The sequence below is a fragment of the Arabidopsis thaliana genome, chromosome 5, assembly GCF_000001735.4.
Source record: "Arabidopsis thaliana chromosome 5, partial sequence".
Taxonomy (NCBI): Eukaryota; Viridiplantae; Streptophyta; class Magnoliopsida; order Brassicales; family Brassicaceae; genus Arabidopsis; species Arabidopsis thaliana.
This window is the reverse complement of record NC_003076.8, coordinates 14760750-14786259: the sequence shown is the minus strand read 5'-3', so window position 1 is coordinate 14786259 and position 25510 is coordinate 14760750. Positions and strand designations below refer to the sequence as shown.

General features: G+C 34.5%; 5 protein-coding genes, 1 long non-coding RNA gene and 1 pseudogene across 13 annotated transcripts; 2 read left to right on the top strand and 5 right to left on the bottom strand.

The window, feature by feature from the left end:
• Positions 1-232: 232 nt before the first annotated feature.
• Positions 233-2824, bottom strand: AT5G37330 (annotated as a pseudogene; the record flags this gene model as incomplete). The annotated part of the gene is made up of 1 exon: positions 233-2824.
• Positions 2825-6542: 3718 nt separating this feature from the next.
• Positions 6543-8329, bottom strand: AT5G37320 (hypothetical protein (DUF674); the record flags this gene model as incomplete). The annotated part of the gene is made up of 3 exons (NM_123091.2): positions 6543-6797; positions 6879-7574; positions 7658-8329. 3 exons carry the CDS (start codon positions 8327-8329, stop codon positions 6708-6710), a joined length of 1458 nt encoding a protein of 485 aa, NP_198548.1. The 3' UTR covers positions 6543-6707.
• Positions 8330-10002: 1673 nt separating this feature from the next.
• AT5G37310 (Endomembrane protein 70 protein family) lies at positions 10003-13804 on the top strand. 2 transcript variants are annotated; one of them, NM_123090.4, is made up of 8 exons: positions 10003-10321; positions 10734-10774; positions 10855-11440; positions 11518-11655; positions 11744-11900; positions 12534-13018; positions 13205-13457; positions 13535-13804. In NM_123090.4, exons 1-7 carry the CDS (start codon positions 10167-10169, stop codon positions 13422-13424), a joined length of 1782 nt encoding a protein of 593 aa, NP_198547.3. In that variant the 5' UTR covers positions 10003-10166; the 3' UTR covers positions 13425-13457; positions 13535-13804. The 2 variants fall into 2 exon arrangements, with proteins under 2 accessions (NP_198547.3, NP_001330448.1); NM_001344181.1 differs by having other exon boundaries at positions 10017-10321; positions 13205-13769.
• A 2059-nt stretch (positions 13805-15863) lies between these two features.
• On the bottom strand, positions 15864-18834 carry WSD1 (O-acyltransferase (WSD1-like) family protein). Of its 4 annotated transcripts, none has more exons than NM_001344180.1 (7): positions 18549-18834; positions 17679-18251; positions 17523-17589; positions 17015-17106; positions 16713-16922; positions 16479-16616; positions 15864-16369 (listed from the first exon to the last, which is right to left on the bottom strand). In NM_001344180.1, the coding sequence occupies exons 1-7, from the start codon at positions 18798-18800 to the stop codon at positions 16202-16204; spliced, it is 1500 nt and encodes a 499-aa protein (NP_001331809.1). In that variant the 5' UTR covers positions 18801-18834; the 3' UTR covers positions 15864-16201. The 4 variants fall into 4 exon arrangements, with proteins under 4 accessions (NP_001331809.1, NP_001331810.1, NP_001331811.1 ...); NM_123089.3 differs by having other exon boundaries at positions 15979-16369; positions 18549-18764; NM_001344179.1 differs by having other exon boundaries at positions 16713-17106.
• A 2196-nt stretch (positions 18835-21030) lies between these two features.
• Positions 21031-21389, bottom strand: AT5G05475. The gene has a single exon (NR_142842.1). It is a non-coding gene; the product is annotated as an other RNA (long non-coding RNA).
• Positions 21390-21849: 460 nt separating this feature from the next.
• AT5G37290 (ARM repeat superfamily protein) lies at positions 21850-23919 on the bottom strand. Of its 3 annotated transcripts, NM_123088.4 has the most exons (7): positions 23787-23919; positions 23459-23576; positions 23340-23376; positions 22819-22892; positions 22622-22715; positions 22427-22509; positions 21854-22345 (listed from the first exon to the last, which is right to left on the bottom strand). In NM_123088.4, the coding sequence occupies exons 2-7, from the start codon at positions 23528-23530 to the stop codon at positions 22163-22165; spliced, it is 543 nt and encodes a 180-aa protein (NP_198545.1). In that variant the 5' UTR covers positions 23531-23576; positions 23787-23919; the 3' UTR covers positions 21854-22162. The 3 variants fall into 3 exon arrangements, with proteins under 3 accessions (NP_001331399.1, NP_198545.1, NP_001318685.1); NM_001344177.1 differs by having other exon boundaries at positions 21850-22509; positions 23787-23895; NM_001344176.1 differs by having other exon boundaries at positions 21870-22345; positions 23459-23890.
• A 415-nt stretch (positions 23920-24334) lies between these two features.
• AT5G37280 (RING/U-box superfamily protein) lies at positions 24335-24985 on the top strand (the record flags this gene model as incomplete). Its single annotated transcript, NM_123087.1, has 1 exon — positions 24335-24985. The coding sequence occupies one exon, from the start codon at positions 24335-24337 to the stop codon at positions 24983-24985; it is 651 nt and encodes a 216-aa protein (NP_198544.1).
• Between the last annotated feature and the right edge of the window lie 525 nt (positions 24986-25510).

Here is a 25510-nt window from a genome sequence, read left to right as displayed (position 1 = left end):
ATCCTTTCTTCCTAACGACAAGGTTATTTCTCACAATAACGGACAGTTTATCAGAGATGTCCAATTACTGAAAAAATTATAGTGGTCATTTCATCGAGTTTAATCAATGACCTCCCATTCAGGGCCAGCTTAACAGTTTTTCTCCTCACAGCTTTTACTCTCCGCAGCCTAATGGTTTCCTCCTCATCTTCATCAGACTCAGGTAGCAGGCGATTATCTTCAGCTACCCACTAGTCAGTAATATCAAGTATAGAATCATCATCAGCTACCCTCTCACCGTCAGTTTTTTCCTTGGCTACCTCAGGCTTATTCTTGGGGACAGAAAAAGTATCACCGTCAGATTTTTCCTTGGCTTCCTCAGATGATTTTAGCTTTTTTATTGTCACCTTTAGAGGCACCTTTGTAGGCACCTTTGTAGGTGGCTTTGTACCAGCCTTTCTTCCTCTTCTGCCTGATTCTTTCACGATTAGATCATTTAATGTTTTCTCCTTAACATTACCTTTCTTCTTTGGTGATGCCTTCGCTTAGGAAATTCTCCTTCCCGCCGTCATAGAGCCTAAACGGCGGTTGACAGGAGACGTCTCAATGAAATCAATATCAGAACGGTTTCCATCAGTGGCCTTAGCAAATTCTCCATCAAGATTCCTACTAACCCCAACCTCAGCAATATCAGCATCCTTCTCTACCACTACAACTTCTTTTGACTCCATAAACGTAAAGAAAACGCAGGCGTTAAATAACGAAAACTCAGGCCTATGTATATATATAACTCAACAATAACTAAATAAAAGGTATAACTCAGTCGTATAATATGCAGATCACGCAGTCATAACTAAATAAAAGTTATAACTCAGTTGTATAATATGAAGATAAGTCAGTCGTAACTAAATCAAAGTAATAACTCAGCCATTAGCTTACTGGAGGAGGACTAGTAACAGATTGGTTATTTGTAGGTTTCCTTGAACCTTCTGGTGTCTGTTGAGTTTGGGGTTTAAGGTAGCCTTGCCGCCCTTTGGTTAAAAACATATCTCTAATTAAACTAGAGTTTAATTATGCGTCAGCTATGCCCTTCAGATGCTCTTTCATGTGTTTGACCTCGTTCTCAATAGATGCAAACCTTCTTTCAAACTTTGCATCAATCCTCGATTCTACTTGAACTCCAATCACCTCCAAACGGGAGGACATTACTTTGATGCTATTATCAACGGTGTCAAACCTTGAGCTTAAGGGAGAGATCAAGTTGGACACCACATCCACGAGCGACTGCTGTTCTCCCCGAACATCCTGCTCGTCCTCGTCCTCATCAGATTCGACAGCTACTTCCTTCTTCTTATTCTTCTTCTTCTTTTGGGCATCTTTCTCACGAGAGACTTTCTGCTTCTTTGCGGGAGATTCAGAGAGACTTTCTGCTTCTTTGCGGGAGATTCAGACACATCTGCATCATTATCTTTTACGAGTTTCTTCTTCTTCTCACTCGTTTTCACATCCCAATAACCTTTAACAAGCTTAAGCTCGTGTATGTCTTCGATCAAGTGATCGAGTGCTGGGTCTGCTAATTGGTCTGGCCAAGAATGGAACAGCTCGCTTAACTAAGCCTTTAGAACCATTTTACGCACACGCAGCTACAACACAAGAGATAATAAAACCCATCAGTATGTTTAACTCAGCCATAGTATAACTCAAGCGTCACATCATATAACTCAGCCATTACAGAATATAACTCAGCCGTCACATAACATAACTCAGCTATTACAGAACATAACTCAGCTGTCACATAACATATTTGCCAAAAAAGAGAACATAACTCAGCGTTCACAGATCATAACTCAGCCGTCACATAACATACTTGACAAAAAAAACAGAACATTAACTCAGTGATAAGAGAGCACAACTCAGCCGTAACATAAATATTTGATAAAAAACAGAACATAACTTAGTCAATAACTATCATAACAGAGCCAAAACCGTACCTCACCACCATTCGCTTTGATATCTTCAGCAATGGCTGATTCTATTGTTGCACGGGTACTGTTGCCACCCCATCTAAGCACAGAATCTCATCCGCTTTAACTACGTTCCCAAAACGCTCGCCGATGATGATGATTGAATCATACGCCCAAGCCTGCAACACGAAAGCCATACCATTGACGGTGTACGTCTTGCCTATAGGCCTCAACAACTTTATAGAAACGACGAGGGCTTCAAATGCTGCCCGACCCCATGGATAAGTCTTCATGGCTTCGTCATCGAAAACTCTTCTGGCGCTCTCAAATGGTATCCTAGAGTTAGGATGCAAGCCATAAATTCCAATGGATAGAAGAGTCAATAACCCAAACCATCTACGTTTTTCAGGAGGCCAAGCTCTGCACATTACTAAGCCTTCCCTAAGTTCTTCTAACTTAGGTCCTTCACCGGTTGGCACACGAAATTCCCTGAAGAATGCTTTGTAGTCCGCTTCACGCTCAAACTTTTCTGTAGGCAGTTGATCTGTGTTTAAACCCATGATATATCGAAATTTGTTCAATCCAAACTGGATGGGTTGACCAGCCACGATACACCAAAGCTCCTTCTTGCGTATTCTCAATTGTCTGCATAGTAGATAATGTACAGTCTTACCAAACCATACAAAATGACTATCAACAAGCTTAGCAATTAACCCAAGCGGTGTCTCTTTCAGTTCTTCCCATATATCTTTTCCTATTGATTCTCTAATTGCAGGGAAATCTCCCAGCTTTATGTTGTGATTAGTGGCTTTACCCTCCAGATTAGAATCCCCCTCTGGGTAAAGACTTGGAGGGTAATCCCTTGCTTGGTCTTCAGACATCTGATAAACCATAAATCAGCCGTAAGCATTCAATAACTCAGCCATAACATAAAACAAACTCATCATAACTCAGGCAAAACATAAACCTAACTCAGCCATAGATAACATAACTCAGTCATAACATAAACCTATCTCAGCCACACATAACATAACTCAGCCATAACATAAATCTAACTCAGTCATATCGTAACAGAAACTCAGTCAAACCATAACATAACAACAACTCAGTCAAAACATAAACCAAACTCAGCCATATCATAACAGAAACTCAGCCATAACATACAAACTCAGCCATCATATAACAGAAACTCAGCCACAGATGTAAGGTTAAACCATAACTCAATCACAGCATATAACAAACTCAGACACAGATGAATTGATAAATCATAAATCAGTCGGCAAACAAAAAGTAACTCAGCCATCAAATCAAATAGAGCTAACAAATCGGCCACCATATGTCAATCAACGACGACGTTAAAAACCAGCTTTAAGCATCGTTAAAAACCATCATTAAGCATCGAAAAACTATTTCAGTGACGCGAATCACTTGCGATTGAACTTAGATGTCGGATTCTTACTTACCGGAAATATACTCACCGGAACTTAGAGAAGTTCAGTTCAAATGCGACTGCGACAGGGATGTGACTTCACGATACCAGAAATGCGACTCCGACGTAAGAATTTCGGCCGGAACAAACGAAAAAAGAGAAAACGGCGAAGGAGTTAGGGTAACGAGTTGTTTCGTCAAGAGAGATAGAGAAAGAAAGCGACAATTTTTTTTTCCGCTAATGAACAATAAAATGGCAAAAGAAATGAAACCGTAACGTTATGCGGTTTCAGATGAGTAATGACGTGGATTATGTTAATGATATAGATTGATGATATGTATAATCAGTGTTTTTTTATTTAATTTTTAATTAAAAATGAATTAAAAATAATATTTAGTTAAAACTAATCAAGGGTGTTAAGTGTAGTTACACAAGTTACACAAGTACTGAAAACATGTGAGTAATAAAAAAAAAGATGTGTTATATTATAGAAATAAACATACAATTATGTTCTATCCTAATTATTATGATCATGATTTTGCAGTAAAATAATAATTGTAAATAATAAGAAATCAACAGAAAATCAACATGAATATTTTGAAGGCGCAAGTTCAGTACAATATAATTAACTACAACAGTTATATAGTTTGGAGATAATCCACATTCAACTTGTTCTCGATATGATGGACGCTGTCTATATGGGGAATATCTTCCGCTGCTACGGTCCTATTGTGCAAGTCAAAGTAGTTAGTAACCTCTCATACAATTACGCATTTTTGACCTTTATTAGTGAAGAAAACATGCTTGACTAAGTAATGGAACTGAATAGTGCTGAATTTGATGGTCAGATCATTAACGTAGAGATTGCTCGTGGAGGAGCCTACAAGTTTGCTTGAGGCATTGAGTAGACTTAACTATCTCTTCCTGGCCACTTCATCACCATATTTTACTCTTTTCTATTTTGGTTTATCTTTTCTTTTGTTTGAATGTATGATTTGGTTGGTACTTTGATTTGCAAAGCATTAGTACATCCACTATATGTGGTCGAACCGGTTAATTACTAGTTACTAGAAATCGACCTACAAGTTATGTGGGTTTATTGGTATCATATACTATTTTAGTTATTTTATTTTATTGAACAATGTGTTCTTAAATATGAATAAGTAGATAATTTTATTGAATTATATTTTGAAATTTTGTCTACAATAATACTATATATGAATTGAATTAGTTAAGTGTAGTATTGACTTTTGTCTTGGTAAGAAATAATAAAAATGTTAAAACTGTTAATAGTGGCTATAATGTTAAATGACTAAAATTTAAAAATAATTTTTATGTAATATTGTAATAATATAAATATTATATTGTCTTAATATATGAAAATATCAGATGATAGTATCATGACCTAATATAATGTTTTGATAAAAAAAATTAATGTTACTAAACGATATTATACATCCAATACCAAAAGAATTTGATCCTTATTGTTCATGTCCATGCATAACATTATAATGCTATTTTAATCCAGATCTAACGCTCATGTTTTTTACTTTGAGATATCAATATAGTGTTGTAATCCAATATTTTTCTCCAAAAACCTAAAATGCTTTAAATATGCTGATTTTCTGACTTTTTAAACTAAAAGCATTTGACCAAATTGTGAATTTTTAGGCGTGTCTTTCTGTTGGATCGTAATAATGATTACGCGTTGATATAAGATATGTTGCACATATTACACATTATTTTATGTGTTTCGTTGTAGAATCGAACTTGATCTTATTTGTTTGATATATACGTCTTTGCCTACGAAAGTTGAATAACGGAGTATAAGGATTTTAGCCGACTTTCACCTATAGCCTAGGGTTAGTCGATCATTAGTGTTTCGCATGTCCGAGTCTTGATCCCTTGAAAGCCCAACTCTTGTCTTACTTGCTATTTACTTTATTTTGCAATCGTGACACCAACAGCAAACCCTTTTTTATTGATTTTCCCTAGCTTTACTCTCTTATTACAGATTCGTTTAAACTATTTCTCTCTGTGTGGAGTTCGATCCTAAAATACTACAGGCGATCGTTGTCCACTTACAGCAAACGTGTGATCTTTAAAGATAAAAGATTGACATGGAACATCACACACACATCAATATTAGTGGGTTATTTGGTAAGAAATGAAAGGTCTTTAATAACGTGGATAGAAACCCACTTGTGGTTTTGCGTATGGGGGAGAATGAGGAGTAATCTTCGGCAAATAGCCCACGTAGAGATTATAGGTAAAAATCAAGGGTCAGTAGAAACAGATAATCAAAATCGAAGTCATCAAGGATTTTAAGGCTTTTAGGGGGTTTTAGGTCTTGGAAATCAAAGTTGAAGACATGTTTGAATTATAGGATTTTAGAATCTTTTTAGGGGTTTGAGCAAAATCTAAAAATCAAGGATTTTTGGGGATTTTAGGCCTTGGAAAATAAGGTTGAATACATGTTTGAATTTAAGTGAATCAATCTTAATTCTTGTTCAATTATAAGTTAGTTAATGTGTTTGTTATTTGAGAGGTGGACATTTCGGTTTATTTTTAGATTTGGTTTGGGTTCGGTTTGGTCTATTTAGTTTGGGTTTATGAAAGTTGTAGCCAAACTCGAACCGAAGTCTTTGGTTCGGTTTGGTTAGGTGTATTTCAGTTTAGTTTTGGTTCGGTTTGGTTTCAATTCGGATTGGACTATTATAATTTGTTTTACCAACAATAGTCATATTTAATTAATTTATATAAAGCTAGAAAGTGGAATTGTGTTACTAACATTTTATATCAAGCAAGTTTTATTTTTTATAGCTTGTAAAATTGTAGCTTAGAATTAAATATTTTGAAACTAAAATAATTAAGTAAACTTAATTTATACTAAATAGTAATATTAAAAAGAGTAGGAAGCATGGATTTAGAATTTAGAGACGTATTATTATTATTTCAGTAAATTAATTAGAAATTGGAAAACAGTTCGGGTTATTGGTTTGGTTCGATTTCAAACCAAACCAAACTGAAATGGGTTGTGTGTAGATTTTGGTTCGGTTTGGATCGGTTTGAGTTTTGTTTGGTTTGGTTCGGTTAATATGCCCACACTACTTATTTCTTGGAAAAACTTCTCAATTAAGCTATCCTTTGCAAACGCCGAACTCATATTTGATGATGAATGATGATGATCATTAAATTATTCAATTCTCAAAAACTGAAGCCAAGTAACAAAAACAAGCCTGAAACTTTAGAGAAACACACATAAGGTAGATGAAAGTGACAACGGAGACAAGTTTTCCAAAAGCTAAGAATTCTTGCCAATAGAATTGTTGAGTTTACCCTTCCAGCTTCTTCGACAGCAAGTCCGAGAGACCATTGGTTAATGCAAAGGATGTCACAAAGGAAGCTTTCAATAAATTGGTAGCCTGTATTTAGATAGAGACAATGAGTTAGCCATATCTTGTAGTAACTTATGGGACAAGAAAAGACTAAATATTTATGCATACCTCTGTTTTACCGATAGTTATCTCTTTGATGTTGACTTCATCGAAACTTATCTTCAGTTTCTTTAGCTCCCTCATAGTAAGATCTGAATTCAGTGGAGTGATTATAAGATCATCTGTCACAAGAAACTTCTTGTTACTCTTCACAAACCCACCACTACTACTTCTTGATTGGCCACTGATCTCAGCTTTTGGATCCATTGGTCTTACTTTCTTGAGCCTACTATCCTCGCAATCTCCAGCCATACCATTATCTTCCAAATAAGAAATGCAATTGAACAAACTCGGCGGCTTTTGGACCGTGATGCCAAGAAGATTCTTTCTACAATTGTAATACCAAGGAATGGTTATTTCGTCACCACTTAAGCCTTTGAAGCTTCTGAACAAGTTACCGATACACCCCAGACCATCATCATCATCACCATCCCTACTAGAGATCTGACATATATACCCAAGAGGAAGAACAAGAAACATGCAAAGAAGATCAATAAAGCCTTCACCACATTCAGCGTAAATAACCTTCTTGTTGTCCTCCTTACTCAAATACACTTTGAAAGACAATACTTGGCCTAAAACCGAATCGCATGGACTCGATGCCTTATATGCTCTCTTAGAAGGATATGGCGAACTATGAAAGGGGAAGAATGTTGCTGTCAATGGAGTTTCTGATGTGAATAAGGATCGTAGCAAAGTCATTGCCTATACATTGAGATTGCACAAGTCAAAAAGTTTCATTCTATTAAACCAAAAAAAAAACTAAGAGAACAACACGATAAAAGTACCTCTCGGAAGCCAACTTCTGGTTCACCCTCCCCTAACTTATCGAACACGTTAACGCAACCTAAATCCTTGACACGTTTCCGGGGAAGATCCCAAGAAAAATTCTCGATTGTCAAATCATCACTCAACATAAATGCCATATTTCCATCACCATGGACAAAGACTCCATCATCATCACAACTACCTCCCAATCTGCTTACAGATTCTTCTCCTTCTGGTGACGAACTCTCTTTGTTCATCAAGTTTCCACACCTACATCTTGAAGTATTGAAGTTACTAAAAAACTCTCTGCATGATGGGCTTTGCAAAGACTTTGGACACATAAAGTACTTGGTTTCTTCTGTGTCGTCTATGTTAATCTTCAGCATTCTGCATTGACGTTCCTTCACGCTCTTCGGGTAAACCAGCATCTGCTTACAAGCTTCGTTCCTGAAATTATCGATGCTCATGTCTACAAGACTTTTATAAAGGTTGTTGAAACAACCTATGCTGACCTTTTCTTTTAATCTTCCGTGATGCTCAAGCAATCTCACAATTGTTCCCAAAGGCATGGTAAGAAAACTATAGAACAAATCAACGAAGTCACTACCAGATTGAATCCAGACAACGTTTTTCTTGTCCACATGATGTACAAGAAGAACACTGATCATTGTTTTCCCTGATCCTTGATCCATTAGAGATTCTGGAGAAATAATTCACGAAAGATGAGAGAAAATGAGTGCAGGATAAAAAACAAACTCCACAAAAATCCCAGTGGTACATAAAGACTTAATCTTTTGAGCTTCCCTGTAGATGGATAATTAGAGTTACAAGTCTCGAGGATATAACCATTACATAATATGCCTATGGACTATATATGGGGTAGGGAATACGAAGAGGTTTCGTGTATAATCTTATTTTAACTGAACGTGAATATTCAAAACATCAAACCACGCGAAACTTTGTGCTTTCCCAATGACTTTTATTAAATTGGGAGATGAAGCAAACGAAAGAGATTACTCCATAAAGGTTTTAAAAAAAATCAAAAGTTTGGATTGTTCAAATAAAAAATAACCAAGAGACAAATGATTTTCTACATGCTTATACAATTCATGACTACGAAGAACCCTAATGCATAATACTTTCCTCTTATTGCTTTTACATCGTTTACTTACTTGCCGCTTAATTTATGAAATAAAACACATTATGTATTGTCTTTTATGTGGACAACGTCTCGGAACAATCTTTTCTGTCCAACGTGAAAAGAGTGTTTTGGAATCGCAGCCTTGTGCGGTTGTGCCAACCCAAAGGATACCATGACACAAGGGGTTTGACATGCCAAATGTTGTTCCAAACGTCTCTAGAGGAGAAAAATATATGCACATACGATCTCCAACTTGCCAAATTGGAACATTCATTCAAAAATGTTCTCCATTTTCCCTCATTTTGATATCCACACAAAAATTTCAATTATGTTTAATTTTTTGCTTCTAGATCAAATCAAACACAAGTGTATAATACCTACTAAATATTATCAACAAGAGATGTATATAATACGCACGGGTAAATTATCTAGCATTTGATAAAAGTTAAAACAAACTAATGGGTTTAGTCATAAATTGAGATGAATTATAAAACCGGTAAAAATAACGTGACATCTATGGAGTAACATAATTTACAAGCGGGTTAACAACGAAATATTAGTTTTGTTGTAAATTCATAACCAATTTTTAGTTGAGCATAAAAAGAACTCTATGTAAAACTCTTATTTGATTACAAACTAAACTAGACTTAAAACAGAGAATTTGCAATAAATAATAAATTTAAAACGGCAAAATAAAAAGAGACTTAAAATGGAGTTGCAGAAATCCTTTAAACGTTTGATAAAAAACTAATCGTTTAACAAAGGGTTTGAATGGTTACGGCGGTTGGGGCGGACAAAACGTCAACGGATCAGACCGTTTTTTATTTACCATTCATCAATTATAGTCCGCAGTGGTCCGGACCAAAAAAAATAGAAAAAACCGCAGCGGTTTTTACATACAAATAAATTTGGTCCGCAGCGGTTTATTATCCGCCCAAAAATGAGATGGACTAAACCGCAGATAAATTATACCGCTTTGTCCGCTGCCTCCAGTCAGTTCCTCCTACACTTCTCTTTGAAGCAATTTACATGTCTACAAAAACCAAAAAGATTGCAGTGTACTTTACTCCTAGTTTCCTCTAATCCCAACACCTAATGTGAGATAGTTAAAATATCATTATCGATTATACATAAATCAATTTAACCAAAAAAAAATAAAAAAAAATTTACTATTGATAATTCAAAACAAAATATATAAATAAAACTTGGGAAAATGAAAAAGTGACAAAAAGTGGTTTCGTTAACAAAAAGTAAAATTGACATGACTTGCATTGCGGAGAACAAAAATCAGTCTCTCATCACTCACTCATAATCATGAATTTGATCTTCATCATCTTCATCGACCCAACCGCTTAAACCTCTCTCTCTCTCTTTCTCTCTAATTTCTAATGGTACTTCTTCCTTCGATGACGTCGCTTCTTCTGGTGTTCCTCTTCCTCTACGGCGTTTCTCCGGTTATCTCCGACGGCTCCGATCACCGTTACAAGGTCGGTGATGATGTTCCTCTTTACGCTAACAAAGTCGGACCGTTTCATAATCCCAGGTCTGTCCGCTTATCTATTCAGATCTGAGCTTTCGATTTTCAGTTATTTCACGTTTTTTTTTTCTGATTTTGATTTCAATTGCATGGAGATCTCTTCGCTTTTCGTGTTTCTGATTCGAATTTTGAATTTGATTTCCTTAATAATAACATTCTCGAGCTCTGATTCGTAATTATTGGATAGTGAGAATTGGAATGACAAATTTGTAGGTCTAATTAGTGAATGTCATTGGTGGTTAGTGTAGTTTTAAGCTTCTTATGGAGATCATCTTTGATCCATGGTCAAATTGTTTAAACAAGAAGCATGAATTGAACAAATGATTGGATATTTAAGTGAAGAAATCCGATTTTCGAGAATTACGAACTCTGATGTTTTAGTTTGAGCGAACTGTTTTTTTTTTTTTGTGTGTTGCAGTGAAACATATCGATACTTTGATCTTCCGTTCTGTTCATCAGGTATGTATGGATGGTTAAATTGCTTAGTTTCATAGGTGATTTTTTTGTAAGTTTATGTGGCTGAGGGATATTCTTTACAGCTCCTGTTAAGGAGAAGAAGGAGGCTCTAGGGGAAGTTCTTAATGGAGATCGATTAGTCAGTGCACCTTACAAACTTGAGTTTTTGGGTGAGAAGAACTCTGAAGTTGCATGTAGAAAGAGGTTGAGTAGAGAAGACGTTGCTAAGTTTCGTGATGTGATTGCGAAAGATTATTACTTTCAGATGTATTATGATGACTTGCCCATTTGGGGATTCCTTGGAAAAGTTGTCAAGGAGGGAAAGACTGACCCATCTGAGTATAAATATTATCTCTTCAATCATCTGCAGTTTGAGATTTTCTATAATAAGGACCGTGTTATCGAAATTATCGTGAGGACAGACCAGAATTTCCTTGTGGACTTGACTGAGGACAAGGAAGTCCAAGTGGATTTCACATACACAGTTCGATGGAAGGAAACTGAAATTCCATTCGAGAAGAGGATGGAGAAATACTCACTGGCTTCATCAATGCCACATCACTTGGAAATCCACTGGTTCTCCATCATTAATTCATGTGTCACAGTTCTTCTCTTGACTGGTTTCCTTGCGACGATTCTCATGCGAGTCTTGAAGAATGATTTTGTCAAGTAAGATATTAGCTAGAGTGCGTAGCATTATTGAATTTGTGACTTTAAATATATCTAGTAGCTTTTTTACTTCGTAGGTATGCACATGATGAAGAGGCAGTTGATGACCAAGAAGAGACTGGGTGGAAATTGATCCATGGTGATGTATTTAGGTTCCCCAAACACAAATCCCTGCTGGCTGCAGCCCTTGGTTCTGGCACACAATTGTTTACACTGTACGTTTTCACATAGAGTTGTCGACTCTTGGTGCTCTTCCTGGCATGCTGTTTTCACTTGGTAACACGTTTTTTTATTTGTATGCAGAGCTGTTTTCATCTTCATGCTTGCATTAGTCGGTGTCTTTTATCCCTACAACCGTGGAGCATTGTTTACTGCATTAGTGGTCATATATGCTCTTACTTCAGGGATTGCCGGATATACTGCTGCTTCTTTCTATTGCCAGCTAGAAGGAACTAACTGGGTAAGCATGGATGCCATTTTATAGGTTATTGTTTGTCTTAGGATTGTTTTTTAAATTCATATCTAAGTATTCAGTCAAACGTCTTCCACCATGGTAGCATTTAGTGAAATCAGCTGGTATAGTTTCTGCACATCTGATAAAAGTGGCTGTGTAAAGCTCTTAAGTGATACTTGGTGAAAAGTAGACAAACAGTACTGCAGTCAATTGGGTTTAGCATTGAACACCAACATGGTTTTGTTCCTTTGCTACCTCTGTTTTTGATCAAACTTACTACCTTTGTTTCATATGGAAAAATATGTGTGTATCATAGTTATGTACTATATGTATATAGTTGTGTTCTGACCTTATATGCCATACGAGATTATTAGATTTTTGAGTTTTCTACTTCTTTTTGCATGATGGGTTTTGGCTTACAGTTCTGGACATTTATTTTAGCAGTTTGAGGAAAAGCTATGGCTTATCTCGTGCATCTTGTTCTCATTTGCAATTGGTTCATATATTTTATATTTTTCTGTTTTTCATATTGGCCTAAAAGGTTTTGATGCCAGATGAATGGAGTTCTACAAATTGAATGAACAGTTTTACAATTTCAGTAAACTGATTAAGAAAGACGTTCATTGATTGTCTTGACAGGTTAGGAATGTTATACTGACTGGAAGCCTCTTCTGTGGACCTCTTTTGATCACGTTCTCCTTCCTTAATACTGTTGCGATTGCTTACCAAGCCACTGCAGCGTTGCCATTTGGGACAATTGTGGTTATTTTCCTTATATGGGCTCTGGTTACTTCACCATTGTTAATATTAGGAGGTATTGCTGGGAAGAACAGAAAATCCGAGTTTCAAGCTCCTTGTCGTACCACAAAATATCCAAGAGAGATCCCACCAATGCGTTGGTACCGGAGAACACTTCCGCAGATGGCTATGGCTGGTTTTTTACCGTTCAGTGCCATTTACATCGAGCTTTACTACATATTTGCCAGTGTTTGGGGTCACAGAATATACACCATCTATAGTATTCTGTCTATCGTCTTCCTTATTCTCGTTATAGTCACTGCTTTTATCACGGTTGCATTAACGTACTTCCAACTTGCTGCTGAAGACCATGAGTGGTGGTGGAGGTAATGTTTTCATTTCTCTTTCCTTAACTTCTGGTTCCATTATTCATCTGGTTCAGGGAATATATACTTGTCCGTTGTTTGTTGCATAATTGCGATTCATCAATGCTTTAGCCTAGAAGAGAATCCCATGTTTGAGTGTGTCTATAAATTGTTAATCTGACTTTTTTTTATCTTCTGCATGCAAAGATCATTGCTATGCGGTGGATCAACGGGCTTATTCATATATGCCTACTGCTTGTATTACTACTATGCACGATCAGATATGTCAGGGTTCATGCAGACTTCCTTCTTCTTTGGCTACATGGCTTGCATCTGCTACGGATTCTTCCTCATGCTCGGGACAATCGGATTCTGTGCTTCCCTTCTCTTTGTTCGTCACATTTACCGCTCAATCAAGTGCGAGTAAAACTTGAAGATTCTTCACTCCCTCAACTACTAGGTAAGATATCATATTCTGTTGTGTCTTTAACTTGTTGATATAGAAGGTTATGTTGCTTAATGTTGTCGTTGTAACAGCGATGGTGATGAGGCGATCCGGCGAGGTTGTCTATTTTTGTTTTGTTTTGTTACCCTTCTATTTTTTTCAGATCTTATATTTTTAGTTATTCTCTTGTGGTATGATGTCCTTGAGAACGATAGTGAGACAGTAGGTACGAACACAAGTTTCTCGTAGATATTTTTTCCCACAAAATAGTGAAAGACTAATACGATGTCTACTAATTCTACTGATACAAGCAAAAATTATTTAGGGAGATTTGCTAAAAGATACAAACAAAACACGTTTGCTTCCTTGATGAGAGACACTTACGTCAATTTTACTTGCATTAAACGCATCAAAAGCTTTGGGAGACGAAAATACAGAGTAAAACTACCAATACAGAACTAAGTGATCACTTGATCAAAAAAACAAACAAACTAATTAAGTGAGCACAAGAGTTTCCCGCCTAACAATATCTATCGGAAGGTCCTCGACTCCCCGTGTATCGGAACAACTATTTCGATCTTCTCAAAACTTGGCAAGTCCAGCTAAGATCAAGGAGTGTCTCCAATGTCGAAGTAGTCTTGAATTAGGGGATTCATTGAAGCTTGGTGAATTTATGAGAAATTGAAGAAATTATAGAAATTGGAACCAGGAAATTCAAATATATCCTAACCAAAGAGATTTCAATTTGAAACCAGAAAAGAAAATGCTGCCGATTGGTAATAGAGTACAAGTAGAAATGGCATCAGAAAGATTTTTTTTTTTTTAAAACAAAGTATCACAAAGATTTATCACAATTCCTGAAAAAATCAAGGGTGATGAAAGAAACTAACAAGAGAACATGTAAGGACTATATTTTTTTCAACATGTAAAGAGTTTCGGAAGCTGAACATTTTATAAAATTGAGGAGATTTTCCAAACATATAAGGTTTGACTGGTTCGTAGTATATAAGAAAAATATGTTTTCTGGTCCCACATAAATATAAAATGTGATAGTGGTTTTTGTTGGATGAAAGTTTTCTATGCACAAAATAAATTTTTGTTTAATACCAAAAAAGAAAGTAATGGTCTCAAAAAAATCAGGAAGAAAAATTCATTTTTTGTGAACTTTTTAAAATGTCTTTAAATAAAATTTAATATTTACTTAATCTGATGCTGCCACGTAAGATGTCGAGCAAAATATGTCTCCCATAGACACAAAAGACAGAGTCTCTTTTATTCACTCTGTTTTTTCTTAATTTTTATTATATTTAATGTTAATGATCCATTATCTTTTTTTGTGCGATGTAGATGCTCTAAAGATCGTCAAGTTTTCGTCGATCAATCAACTTCAATAACGGCCAAAATTAACTGATGTTTGGGATACGAAATTTGGACAATAATTTAGTTTTCTCTAACCAAGATAGCTCAACTAGGAAACAAGAAGGCTATGTATTAGTGTTGGATCATATCAAAATGGCTCGTACCATAAAACCCAAAAAAAAATAGATGAAGACCAATTCAAATTTAACCCTAAATGATGTATCTTTATAGGCTCGTCACTCACTTCAGGAGCTCGAGTTGGTATGAACTTCAAATGAAATATATTTTTGACTAGAAGTTTATTGAAGGGTTTTATTCAAAAAAAATTCAAAGTCATCTGTTTCGCAATTTTACCATTTACGTACAAAAAATACAAAATAACAATATGAAGTCAAAAATAATATCTAATATAGCTCTTTTTTGCTATTGTCAAAATTTAAAATTTTGATAAATAATATATCAAATCAAAGTCCTCGGGATGAGGTGTTCAACTATATCTTAAAATTTTCAAAAAGAAATGTATATGATCGTGAAAACGTTTATAATATCGGTAAAGTTGCAAAAGGGGGTATATTTGCGTATTATTCTTGATTTCATGGAATTGATTTGTATTTTTTGGACATTTATAATATAGGTAAAGTTACAAAAATGAGCGATTTTGAAAGTTTTTTTGCACAAAATCCTATATTAAAACAAAAGAATAAGAATATATGGTAGATCAATAAGAAATTTAATATAATAGGTTGGGTTACCTCTAAACACAAGGTACCTTAAACTGACATGTGCCATCTATATTTATGACATGTGTCTACTCTCATTTGTTTTTTTTTTTACCATTTCACCAACTGTTCATAAAACACCTAAGATCAAACCAAATAAACAAACTTCATAGCGTGATCCTCCAGATCTAACCTCAATCGAAGCCATGGAAGCAAATCGTTAGATGAAAATTCAATTATAATCTGAAAAATCAGAAGCGAAGCGGAAGACTATGCCAATTATTTGAGATCTCAGTTTCTTCCTAAAGAAAGAAACAGACTACAGAACTTCATGTAATTGTCAAAAATGATTTTTCTTCTAACCGTAAACTCATAATTCTGTGAACAAGGGCAATAGACCCTAAATCTTTTTAATTACATGTTAGTAAAGAAAGCGCAATAGACCCTAAATCCTTTTGCCTAAAAATTATGTGATACTTTCTCAATTTTTGGTGATCTTTTGTTATGCCCTTTTACCATTTTGCCAACTGTTCATAAAACACCTAAGATCAAACCAAACAAACAAACTTACACTTCACCACATATTTTGGTTATCATACTCCATAAAAAAATTCATTGCAAATACAAAACTTCATATAGTTATATATTACATAACCCTGATCAAACATCAGGTGATGTGTTTCAAACTTCCGTTTTGTGAAATATTTCCCCTTGTGTGGCAGATTTGATGATCTCAAGTGCTTCCACCATATCATCACATAGTCGATTAGGATCTTGAATCGTTGTTGTGTCAACAGCTAGATTGATGACAATCTTGTCTACGTAGCTTATAAAATGGATATTGAGAGCCTTGTTAAACATTAAAAAAAACAATTAGTTAATTAACTTCATCAAAAGTTTCATAATTGTTCACAAGAGTAAACCAGTATACTTAAACGAAAAGAGAGTATATACTTACTTGTGCTCCAACTAATGCACTTCCTGCGATATATGAAATCGGATGGTGAAAAAAACTTATTTCTTCATCGGGACCTTTCACATTTGAAAATGCCAATGATGTGTGACCAAATATCCTCTTTCCAAAAGCTTCTACTGCCTGTTAATTAAGTTCTTACGATCGAAAAAAGTTAGCAATATGCACTAAAATGTATTGATTTTAAATAAGCTCATATATCTTGGTTTAGTATTTCACCTTTCCTCCAAAAAATTTCAAGGTGAATTTAATAATTCCATAGAAAAAAAAAGCTTCCAGAGATATTTTTTTCCTATCCATCGTAGCTTTGGCTCGTCGAATGTACTCCAACGGATCTTTCTCTGATTTCACCCACAACGGAAATATAACCGTTCCTATGAAGTTTCCCCATCTACACTTTGAACCCTTCGCCATCATATCAGCCAAATCCTACATTTTCATACTTTATCAAACTTTTACTTTCTTGTTTATTAGAAATGTTGTTTTTGTATGATTGTAAAATTTGTAATGATTATCATCACCTCTATCTTTGTTGCTGGTCTTAAGTTTATAGCTACGGCACCACGAACACGGAGTTTTTCTAAGATCTTTTTCTTCTCAGCCGTTGATCCATCTGTCGATAGTGATCAAATATTATAACTATTATTAAGCATGTTCTAATACTATAGAAATATATTTGAAAGTATTTAGAATTATAGAAAATTATCGTACAAATTTTATTTATAAAGTTTATATTACAAATTTTGAATTAAAGAGAGTAACTAATACTATGACAGTATTATGTGGAATAGTGGTTGCGTAAACTTTGATTTCAATTTTCATAACTTCAGATGGTACCATTTTGTGATGGGACTAGATATCGATTAAATAATAATTGGTGGAAGATAAAACTATGTCGAACAACTATTTTCTTTCAATCGTTCTATCTTCATCAATTTGAAAACATAAATTAATGAAACATAAGCTTTGAGTCTATGCTTAAAAGTATTATTTAAGGTACTTATAAAATTAGAAGGAGATTGAATTTACCATATTTGCTACTCAAATATCTTGAAAGACCTGCTTGTGTCATTCCAAGAAGAACATCATTCACCTTCTGCAAAAGAAGTAGAATATTATGAAGTTATTAGTGTACGTAAATGAAATGAATGATCAATATAAAGCTAAATAACAGTGATTATATACCATGTTCATTGTGTCCTTTATTAACTTGACATCCTCAAAACTTATTATCCGATGGACAACCTTCCAAGATTGAAATCCATCACTCGGGTTACCCATAAGAGGGTTTTTGGTATCTTCCAAAAAGCATACTGTAAGCATTAACTTGGAAAACTCAACAATAGTGGTGAAGGTGACTCTTATCATAAACCAAAACCCAACAAACAACCACCAAGCCATGGAATCAGCTGGCTTTTTTGTAGCCGTGGTATTAGAAACTAGCGCGTCAGGGTCTGATATTTTTCGTGAACAAGCAAGTAGTAGGGACATAAGAGACATCCCATCACCAATGGAGTGATGTATTTTTACTATAGCCAAAGATTCTGCTTTTGATGTCTTCATGTTGAGTAAATGAAATTCCCAAAGAGGTTTGGACATGTCCATTGGAATATTAGCTATGTTTGAAGTATAGTCTTCTACGAACTGATCAGGATTTTGAATGTTGGAATATTCAAGATCCGGCACAATAATATGATCATCTACTCGAAGTTTAACAGGAATCCAGACCGGTTCTCCTTTTTTCTTATAATTTATCTCCTGGAAACAAAAACAAAACAAAAAAATAATATGATCCCTAAGACATAACTTAGAACAAATCTAGCTACTTGTGTTGCATACATAGAAATAGTCAAATAGAGAGTGATGAATTTAAACTCTTTGATATAATAAAAAAAACACAAGTTGTAAGAATATATACTGAAGAATGAACTTGTGAATTCTTTGATATTATAAGAAAAAAAAAAACACATAAGAGTAGATTACGTAAACTTGTTTTTTATGTGTCTACATATAATAATATGCATGCATACGTACGTGTAAAATAAATATTTTTACCATTTTACTGGAGAATCTGGGAGCATTGATCAATGTGTTGTTGATGCCATCAACAAAGGCCGATCGGTTGCATCGAGTTTTAAACCCAAAAGTTATGACAATGAAGAAATTTGGCGAACTTAGCATATGTGACATTGGGCTAAGAGGCTCTATTGGCGTTGTCTCGATCTCTCTCTCCATAACTTTTTCCGCTTTCATAGTCAGTTTAAGGATTCTCCAACCTTTGTAGTGGATACTTCGATTATATAGCATTGATTTTTTTTGTCCCTCTTTTTTTATTGGTATTAAATGAGGGTTGGTATAAGGTTAGGGTTTTGTCGTTGCTATCTTCGTCGGTCTCTTAAGTAGTTTATAATTTATTCTTTCTATCAAACAAATCATTTCATTATAAATTTCATTTCATAATAATTGATTATATATGTTCAACAGCATTTTCTTGATAAATTTAAATTAATGTACTAATTACTAGAAAGAGAATATCATTAATTAAGTGTATGATGTATAAATGAAATGAAAAATATGGAATTGTTTCATTTAGAAAGAGAAAGTAGAAAGTTGGATTTTTTTTTAAGATCGGTGGATTAAAGACCTCTAGAGCTAACCAGAGAAAGCAATAAAATTAAATTAAAACTTGCATTTCGTCTACGCATGATTTTTTTTTTTTTTTTTTTGAAAAATCAGCTAAACATGATGTTCTATATATAGTTTGGCTAATCTAGATTACGTACAATGCCAAATAATATGTCTATTAACAGTTGTAGGCCAATAAATTTCTATACAAAATCCATAACGAGATGTTTAATTATAAATTCGTTTTATTTTTGTGATAATTCGACATATTTTGGAAAGCAGTATACACTTTATTTACCTGTAGTTTTTTTCTTTCTTTGGGAGAAACTTCACATCTCACTCTTTCTAAATTGGAGAAATCATAAATGAGTGGTTTACATATTTAAAATTAAGGACAAACCAGAAAAATGATTAGTCTTGTTAATATGTAAAGTTAGTCAACAATTCTTTTGAGTTTTGATAAATATTGAACCATGCAACACCAACACTTGAGCAAATATATATATTTTTATTTTTAGCAAATACTATAAGCCTATTGGCTGACATGGGCCAACATGTTGAAAATACAATAAGCCTATTGGCTGACATGCACTAATGTCTAATAGTATGTGAGTCCCTTAATTAGCACTGTTCTAGCGACAAATATGTTTTTTGGTGTATATTGTTGGCATATTTGGCCCTGGCTATTAAATTCAATTAAAAGCTTTTGATGAGGAGATTATGTTTTTCTTTTAAAAGTAAATTTTTATACCTAACTAGCTACAACCCACGTCATCGTACAACCTACATAATGTATGATGTAGACATAAAACCGATAAGTGCTGACTTAAATTGTTTGTAACAAATTTAGATTAATAGATATAGACAACATATATAAATAACGTTATTGTTGATAGATGCATTAGAAGATAAATTAATGAGGGAATTTATAAAGTTGTGATTTGAAAATCAGCTTACGTGTGGCATCAAAACACTAAATTTAGGGTTTATATCCAATAAATAACTATATAACAGAATAAATTTTAGCTAAACGAAATGAACTTGATAATTAAAGTTTTAGAATAATTATAGTTTTAAACATGTTAGTGGTATAAACGAAATTGTTAATTTTTCCAAAACTTGAGAATGTGAAAACTCAATGAGTATTTTGGACGTAGAAACGTAAACAAGTGAGAACCATTCTAACCCCTCAGAATTTCTGATTTTCGTGTTAGGTTTTGAAAAAGTTAAATTCAAACAAAAATAATTTTTTATTAGCTCCTTGATTTCAAGTTCACGAGTTACTCTTTTATTAACAAAAACAAAAATAACTTTACTGGTATATATATGTTTCAACCGAGTTCCACTATATACAAATATTTTGAGAACAGTATGGTGTCGTGCTTTATTCATTGTAGCCTTGTAGGTTTAAGAAAAACTATGCACTAAGAACTCTACTCATTTCTGAAATTGAGTGATATATATCATGTCTTATAACTTCAACGTAACATCCAGTGATAATCTTAAAAAGAATAATAGTTTGGTTATATAATAATTTATATTTAAGAATATGCTATTCTAGTAGTCTTGGGATGGTGAGGGAAATTTATTTCGAGTAGTTGAAAGAATTATGATTCAAAAAGTACATCTCAAAATCGACCACACAATTCATCTAATTAGGAGTCTGATCAGATTTGGTCCATGAACATTATATGTACGTGTTCAAAAATATTTATGAACAATTATGATGTCGGCAGCAAGAAGATGAATGTTGTACCTACGAGGTTACTAACTACCATATTAAATTTCATACCAAATATTGTGGGTTTCATGTAATTTTTTTATTATTTTTTTAAATGCGATTTTGAATTGAACTCAAACTAATTTCCAAAGTTTGTGAAAGAGTCGGGTATTAATAATACCGTATTATTGTCACTGAAAACATACGTACACTGTGGTTGAAATCGCAGTGGAAAGTCTTGACACGTAAAATCAGTCTGCATACTCTTAGTACACAATCTTGCAGCATTCAATTGTCTTGAGTTCGGTGATAACACTAGAGGCTTAAGCATGAACATTGGCCCCTCCTCACATCAATGGAACGTATCGAATTACATCGGATAGTAGATTAACATCAACCCTTGATCTACACCCACTTGTAAGTCAAATTCTTGCATCACATGCCAACATCGAGTTTGAGATACGACCTTTTAGGGTCTACACTTCCTCCAAATTCACTCCAGATCGATGTCGATCAAACAATTTAAATCGAACCAAGAGAGCAACTCAATTAATTTAGGAGCAAGAAAGCAAAATAAGTCTAGGAATCAAAGGATTAATAGGAAGAAAGCAAATTATAAACAAGTTTTTTTTTAAATGAAATTTTATAATTGTAAAAAATTAAGTTTTTGTCAAATTTTCGGGAACTTTCATACGATTAAAAACTTTTATGTGTGCGAGAACTCGAGAATAACCTGCGAGAAAAAGATCGATTAGACCACCGATGAACGGTATGTCCCTTTAACCATCTTCCCGAAGTTGTTTCCCCCTCACGGTCATAGTGGTTTTCGGGAAGACAGAATAGATTTTGTCCTCTTAAAAACTCCCTAACGCTCAAGTCTAATGACACTGGAACTGATCATTTGTGATATCGGGTTAAGCCGCTAAATTGGTTTCGATGAGTACTTGACCTTCTTTTTTTAATAACATTGCTTGTTGTGTAAATTTTGTAGTGAAATCAAGAGAAGGCTTAGAAAGCAGAAGATGTATGTTCTCACTTCATTGATTCTTTAGTTATTACATGGTTACATTTATGTGCACATTCTTCATACGTCTTATTCCATTTTAATCAGATTCGAGAAACAAGAGAGTGTACTGAATCTATTATACATTCCTCATTTAGATTCTCACTAGCCGCAACATAACGCTTTCCCAATCCTCAAAACATTCATTGTAGCGTTTGCGTTTTGGCCCATTGCTATACAAAAACTCTTGGCAAAATCGTCATCTTTGGTATTTTCAAGCTGATTCCAAGTGTTTAATAGAGAAGATAAAATTCAAGAATCTCATGTGTTTGCATGAACATGCTTGTCAAGAAACGCCTTAGCCAAGTTACTAAAGCTTACACTGACAGATTCAGCCGCTGCGTACCTCTCGATGAGATCCACCACTTCTGGTCTCAAAATCTCCTCTCTCGTTGCTCTGTTATAGTCACACATGTAATACAAAGCCCCAAGCGCGTAGTTCACCTATTAGAAAACCAAAAAAAATCTAACAACTTTTGAGTTTCCAATTTAAACACCAGATAAACATAAATGAGGTGTACTCACAGTGTTCCGGACAGGGCTTGATAAGGATTTGATTATCAGAGGAATTCCATCAGCCTCGACAATGGTAGCAACGTTTTTTGGCTCTGCACAAGAACATGAAAGTGCATTTGGTTCGATTATCAGTAATGGCAATTATGGTAACAACAAGAAGCAGTTTAGTATCAGACTACGTTCATAATATTCGAGGCTTTTTACCGGCACAAGCGTTGCATATTCCTCCTATCCCAAATTCTACAAGCTTCTCATTTGGCTCTGTTATACAGTCTACGAATAGTTCCAAGACATTTAGCTGCTCGAGTACACCAGTAACATTTCCATCGTGAGAAGATTAAAGAGGTGAGTATTAGGGTTCTTTATGGAAAACGATAGAACATGAGCATACTCAAGGTTACCTGACGTAAAATAGTGTAGTTGTAAGGGTCATATGCAAAATTCGCCAAGTTTGCTACAATTCTCTCCTTTGTTTCTGCAGATGCAAAACAGTAATCGTGTTATATAACTTTACAAAACTAAGTGACAAAACAACCAGAGATATACTAGATTAGGCTTGCTACATCTCAAATCTTATAGATGCATTTGAAAGTGATGACAGCGATTTGCCATAAGGCTTAAACTGCTAATGTTGGACTTTAATTCTATTGTCATGTTTGCACATGCTACGAAACCTAGATATGTGCTTATAAACTAATGTTTAACACGAACCGTATGTGCTCATTTTGTATATTAATCCATCTTCTACTTAAGTACCCCTAACATTTCCATATGAACCACACACAGTCCTTAAATTCATACTACAAATCAGCAATGCCTTAAAGATACATTAATCACAAGAAAGTACCAAAGCCAGTCTTATGCAACAATACTTTCTAAATGTTCAAACAGAAGCATGAAGAGATGTGACTAAAACCAATACCTTCATCAGTTGCATTCTGAAACTGACTCACAAGCTCCTACCAAAAAAGAAGACAAACTCAATTCCAACAATGCTTCTTAGATTCTTATAAAAATCTCAAAAACAGACATTGAAGAGACCTGAAGATATTGAAGCCTTGGTGTTCCATGTTTTCCAGTACGTTCTTCTTGTCTTTGATTATTTGTAAACATTCTCTCACTATCCAACAACTAACACTCTTGTCTTTAAAATTTTCTTCTGCAATTTCAAAATCAAATCCCTAAATCGGAGAAAACAAATTCGGGTGCAAACTATTTATTCAACTCAACTACAGAATCGCAAACTATAAGACAACGCCAAGGGAATCACATAACTAAAGCAAAGAGTGTTGGATTTTCTGAGAAAGATGATTCAAATGCTCGAATCAATACAAAACACAGTCCAATCGACTTAAACAGAGACACTCACGTTTTGAAGAGATTTGACATCACATCTGTCAATTTTGATTCTTCCCACTGTGTTTGATTCCGATAACGGAGCTTGTGAGAGAGAGAGAAGCCGAAGCGAAAAATATAATAACTCAATTGGAAAAAGGAAGAAGAAGATTTACTCTGCTTGTTCCGGTTAGTTTGTATTCTGGTGCAATAGCCGGAAACCGAACCACTAACAAACTATTTTACTGGTTAAATCCCGGTTCAATAATCTAACTAAGAAAAAAGGAAACAATCCATTGACAGTTAAGATTAACAACAGAAAAAAGGAAATAATCAATAAACGGCCATGATTAACTACAGAAAAAAAGAAACAATGAATTAACGGTTAAGATTAACTTGGATTCTGTATATTAAATCTCTGTGTAAATATAATCAAGGAATCATCTGAAGATAACAATTTACACTCTCATTCTCTGTTTCTCTCTTTACACAATCGATCTCTCTTTGTTTAATTTCGTGTTCTCTCTTTCTTGTCGCAAACGAACGAAACTAGGGTTTTGATCATTCTTCTTCTTCTACACCATGGAAACCGAAACTTTGAGACTACAAGTGGCTACGAGGATGTCGAAGCTACCTTCGAATCTAGGGTTCACAAGTGCTGTCCAAATCGAACTACACGAAGTAATCCATGAGATGCTCGAAGATGTTACTGGAACAACACCCGTGGTGGCATCACTGTCGCCAATCTCTCATGTTCTCCTGAAGCCACGTAGCTTCCTACCAGAACAGCTCTCCCGTCTCCTTCGTCGTCAACTTCACCGTGATACTTCTATTTGTGAATCTTTGGCTGAGAAAATCTCTTCTCTTCGATTTTCGCGTGCTAATTACACTCTCTATCAAAGACCTTTTCTCATGACGGTGAAAGTGAGAGTCATCAAAGAGGTTCGGTTTATCGTATCCCCTGTTTCTGCTCCGTCGAGTGGTGCTCCGGTGGATGTGTTTCAGAGATTGCTTGAGGAACAAACTGTGGAACCGTCCATGGATTCCGATGAGTCTTGTTCAATCTGTTTTGAGAAGCTGTCTGATTCGTTATCGGAGACTTATCATAACAGCATCATTCAGATGCCCAAGTGTTTGCATTCGTTTCATCAAAAATGTATTTTTAAGTGGATTGGTCGTCAAAATTCGTGTCCATTGTGTAGGAGAGTTCCGTTCGAAGAGGATGAAGATTAGGGTTAGGGTTTAGAGGTTCTTTTTCTAGAGTAAATTTGGTTTACATTCAAACGGTTCTTTATTATTTTTTAACATCATCAATTCTTTATTAATCCTACTATATTAATTGGGAAGTACATTTTAAATATAACCTTATTTTTTGTAAGTAATTACATAGGTATGCCATTAGAAATAAAATTTAAAAAGTAAATTGATTCATCTCTTTAAAAATTAAAAAGTCAAATACTAATTTAATTAATTAAATTTAATTAAAAAACGAAATACATTATTAATTTCCAAAAAAGTAACCAATTAAAATCAACTAATTAGATTTGATATCCAAATTATCATATTAATTTTTTATTAATTATTATAGTACACCTCTCATCTTTATATGATTCTATTTTTGCGAAAAAATAATATCATCGTTATAAAACAATAATTAGAGTTTTTCGCATATGCTATAATTTGAATTTTTAAAAACGAATATAAACTGTTCAATAAATGAAAAAATATTATAACGGGTCAAAAATAGATTTAAGAAAA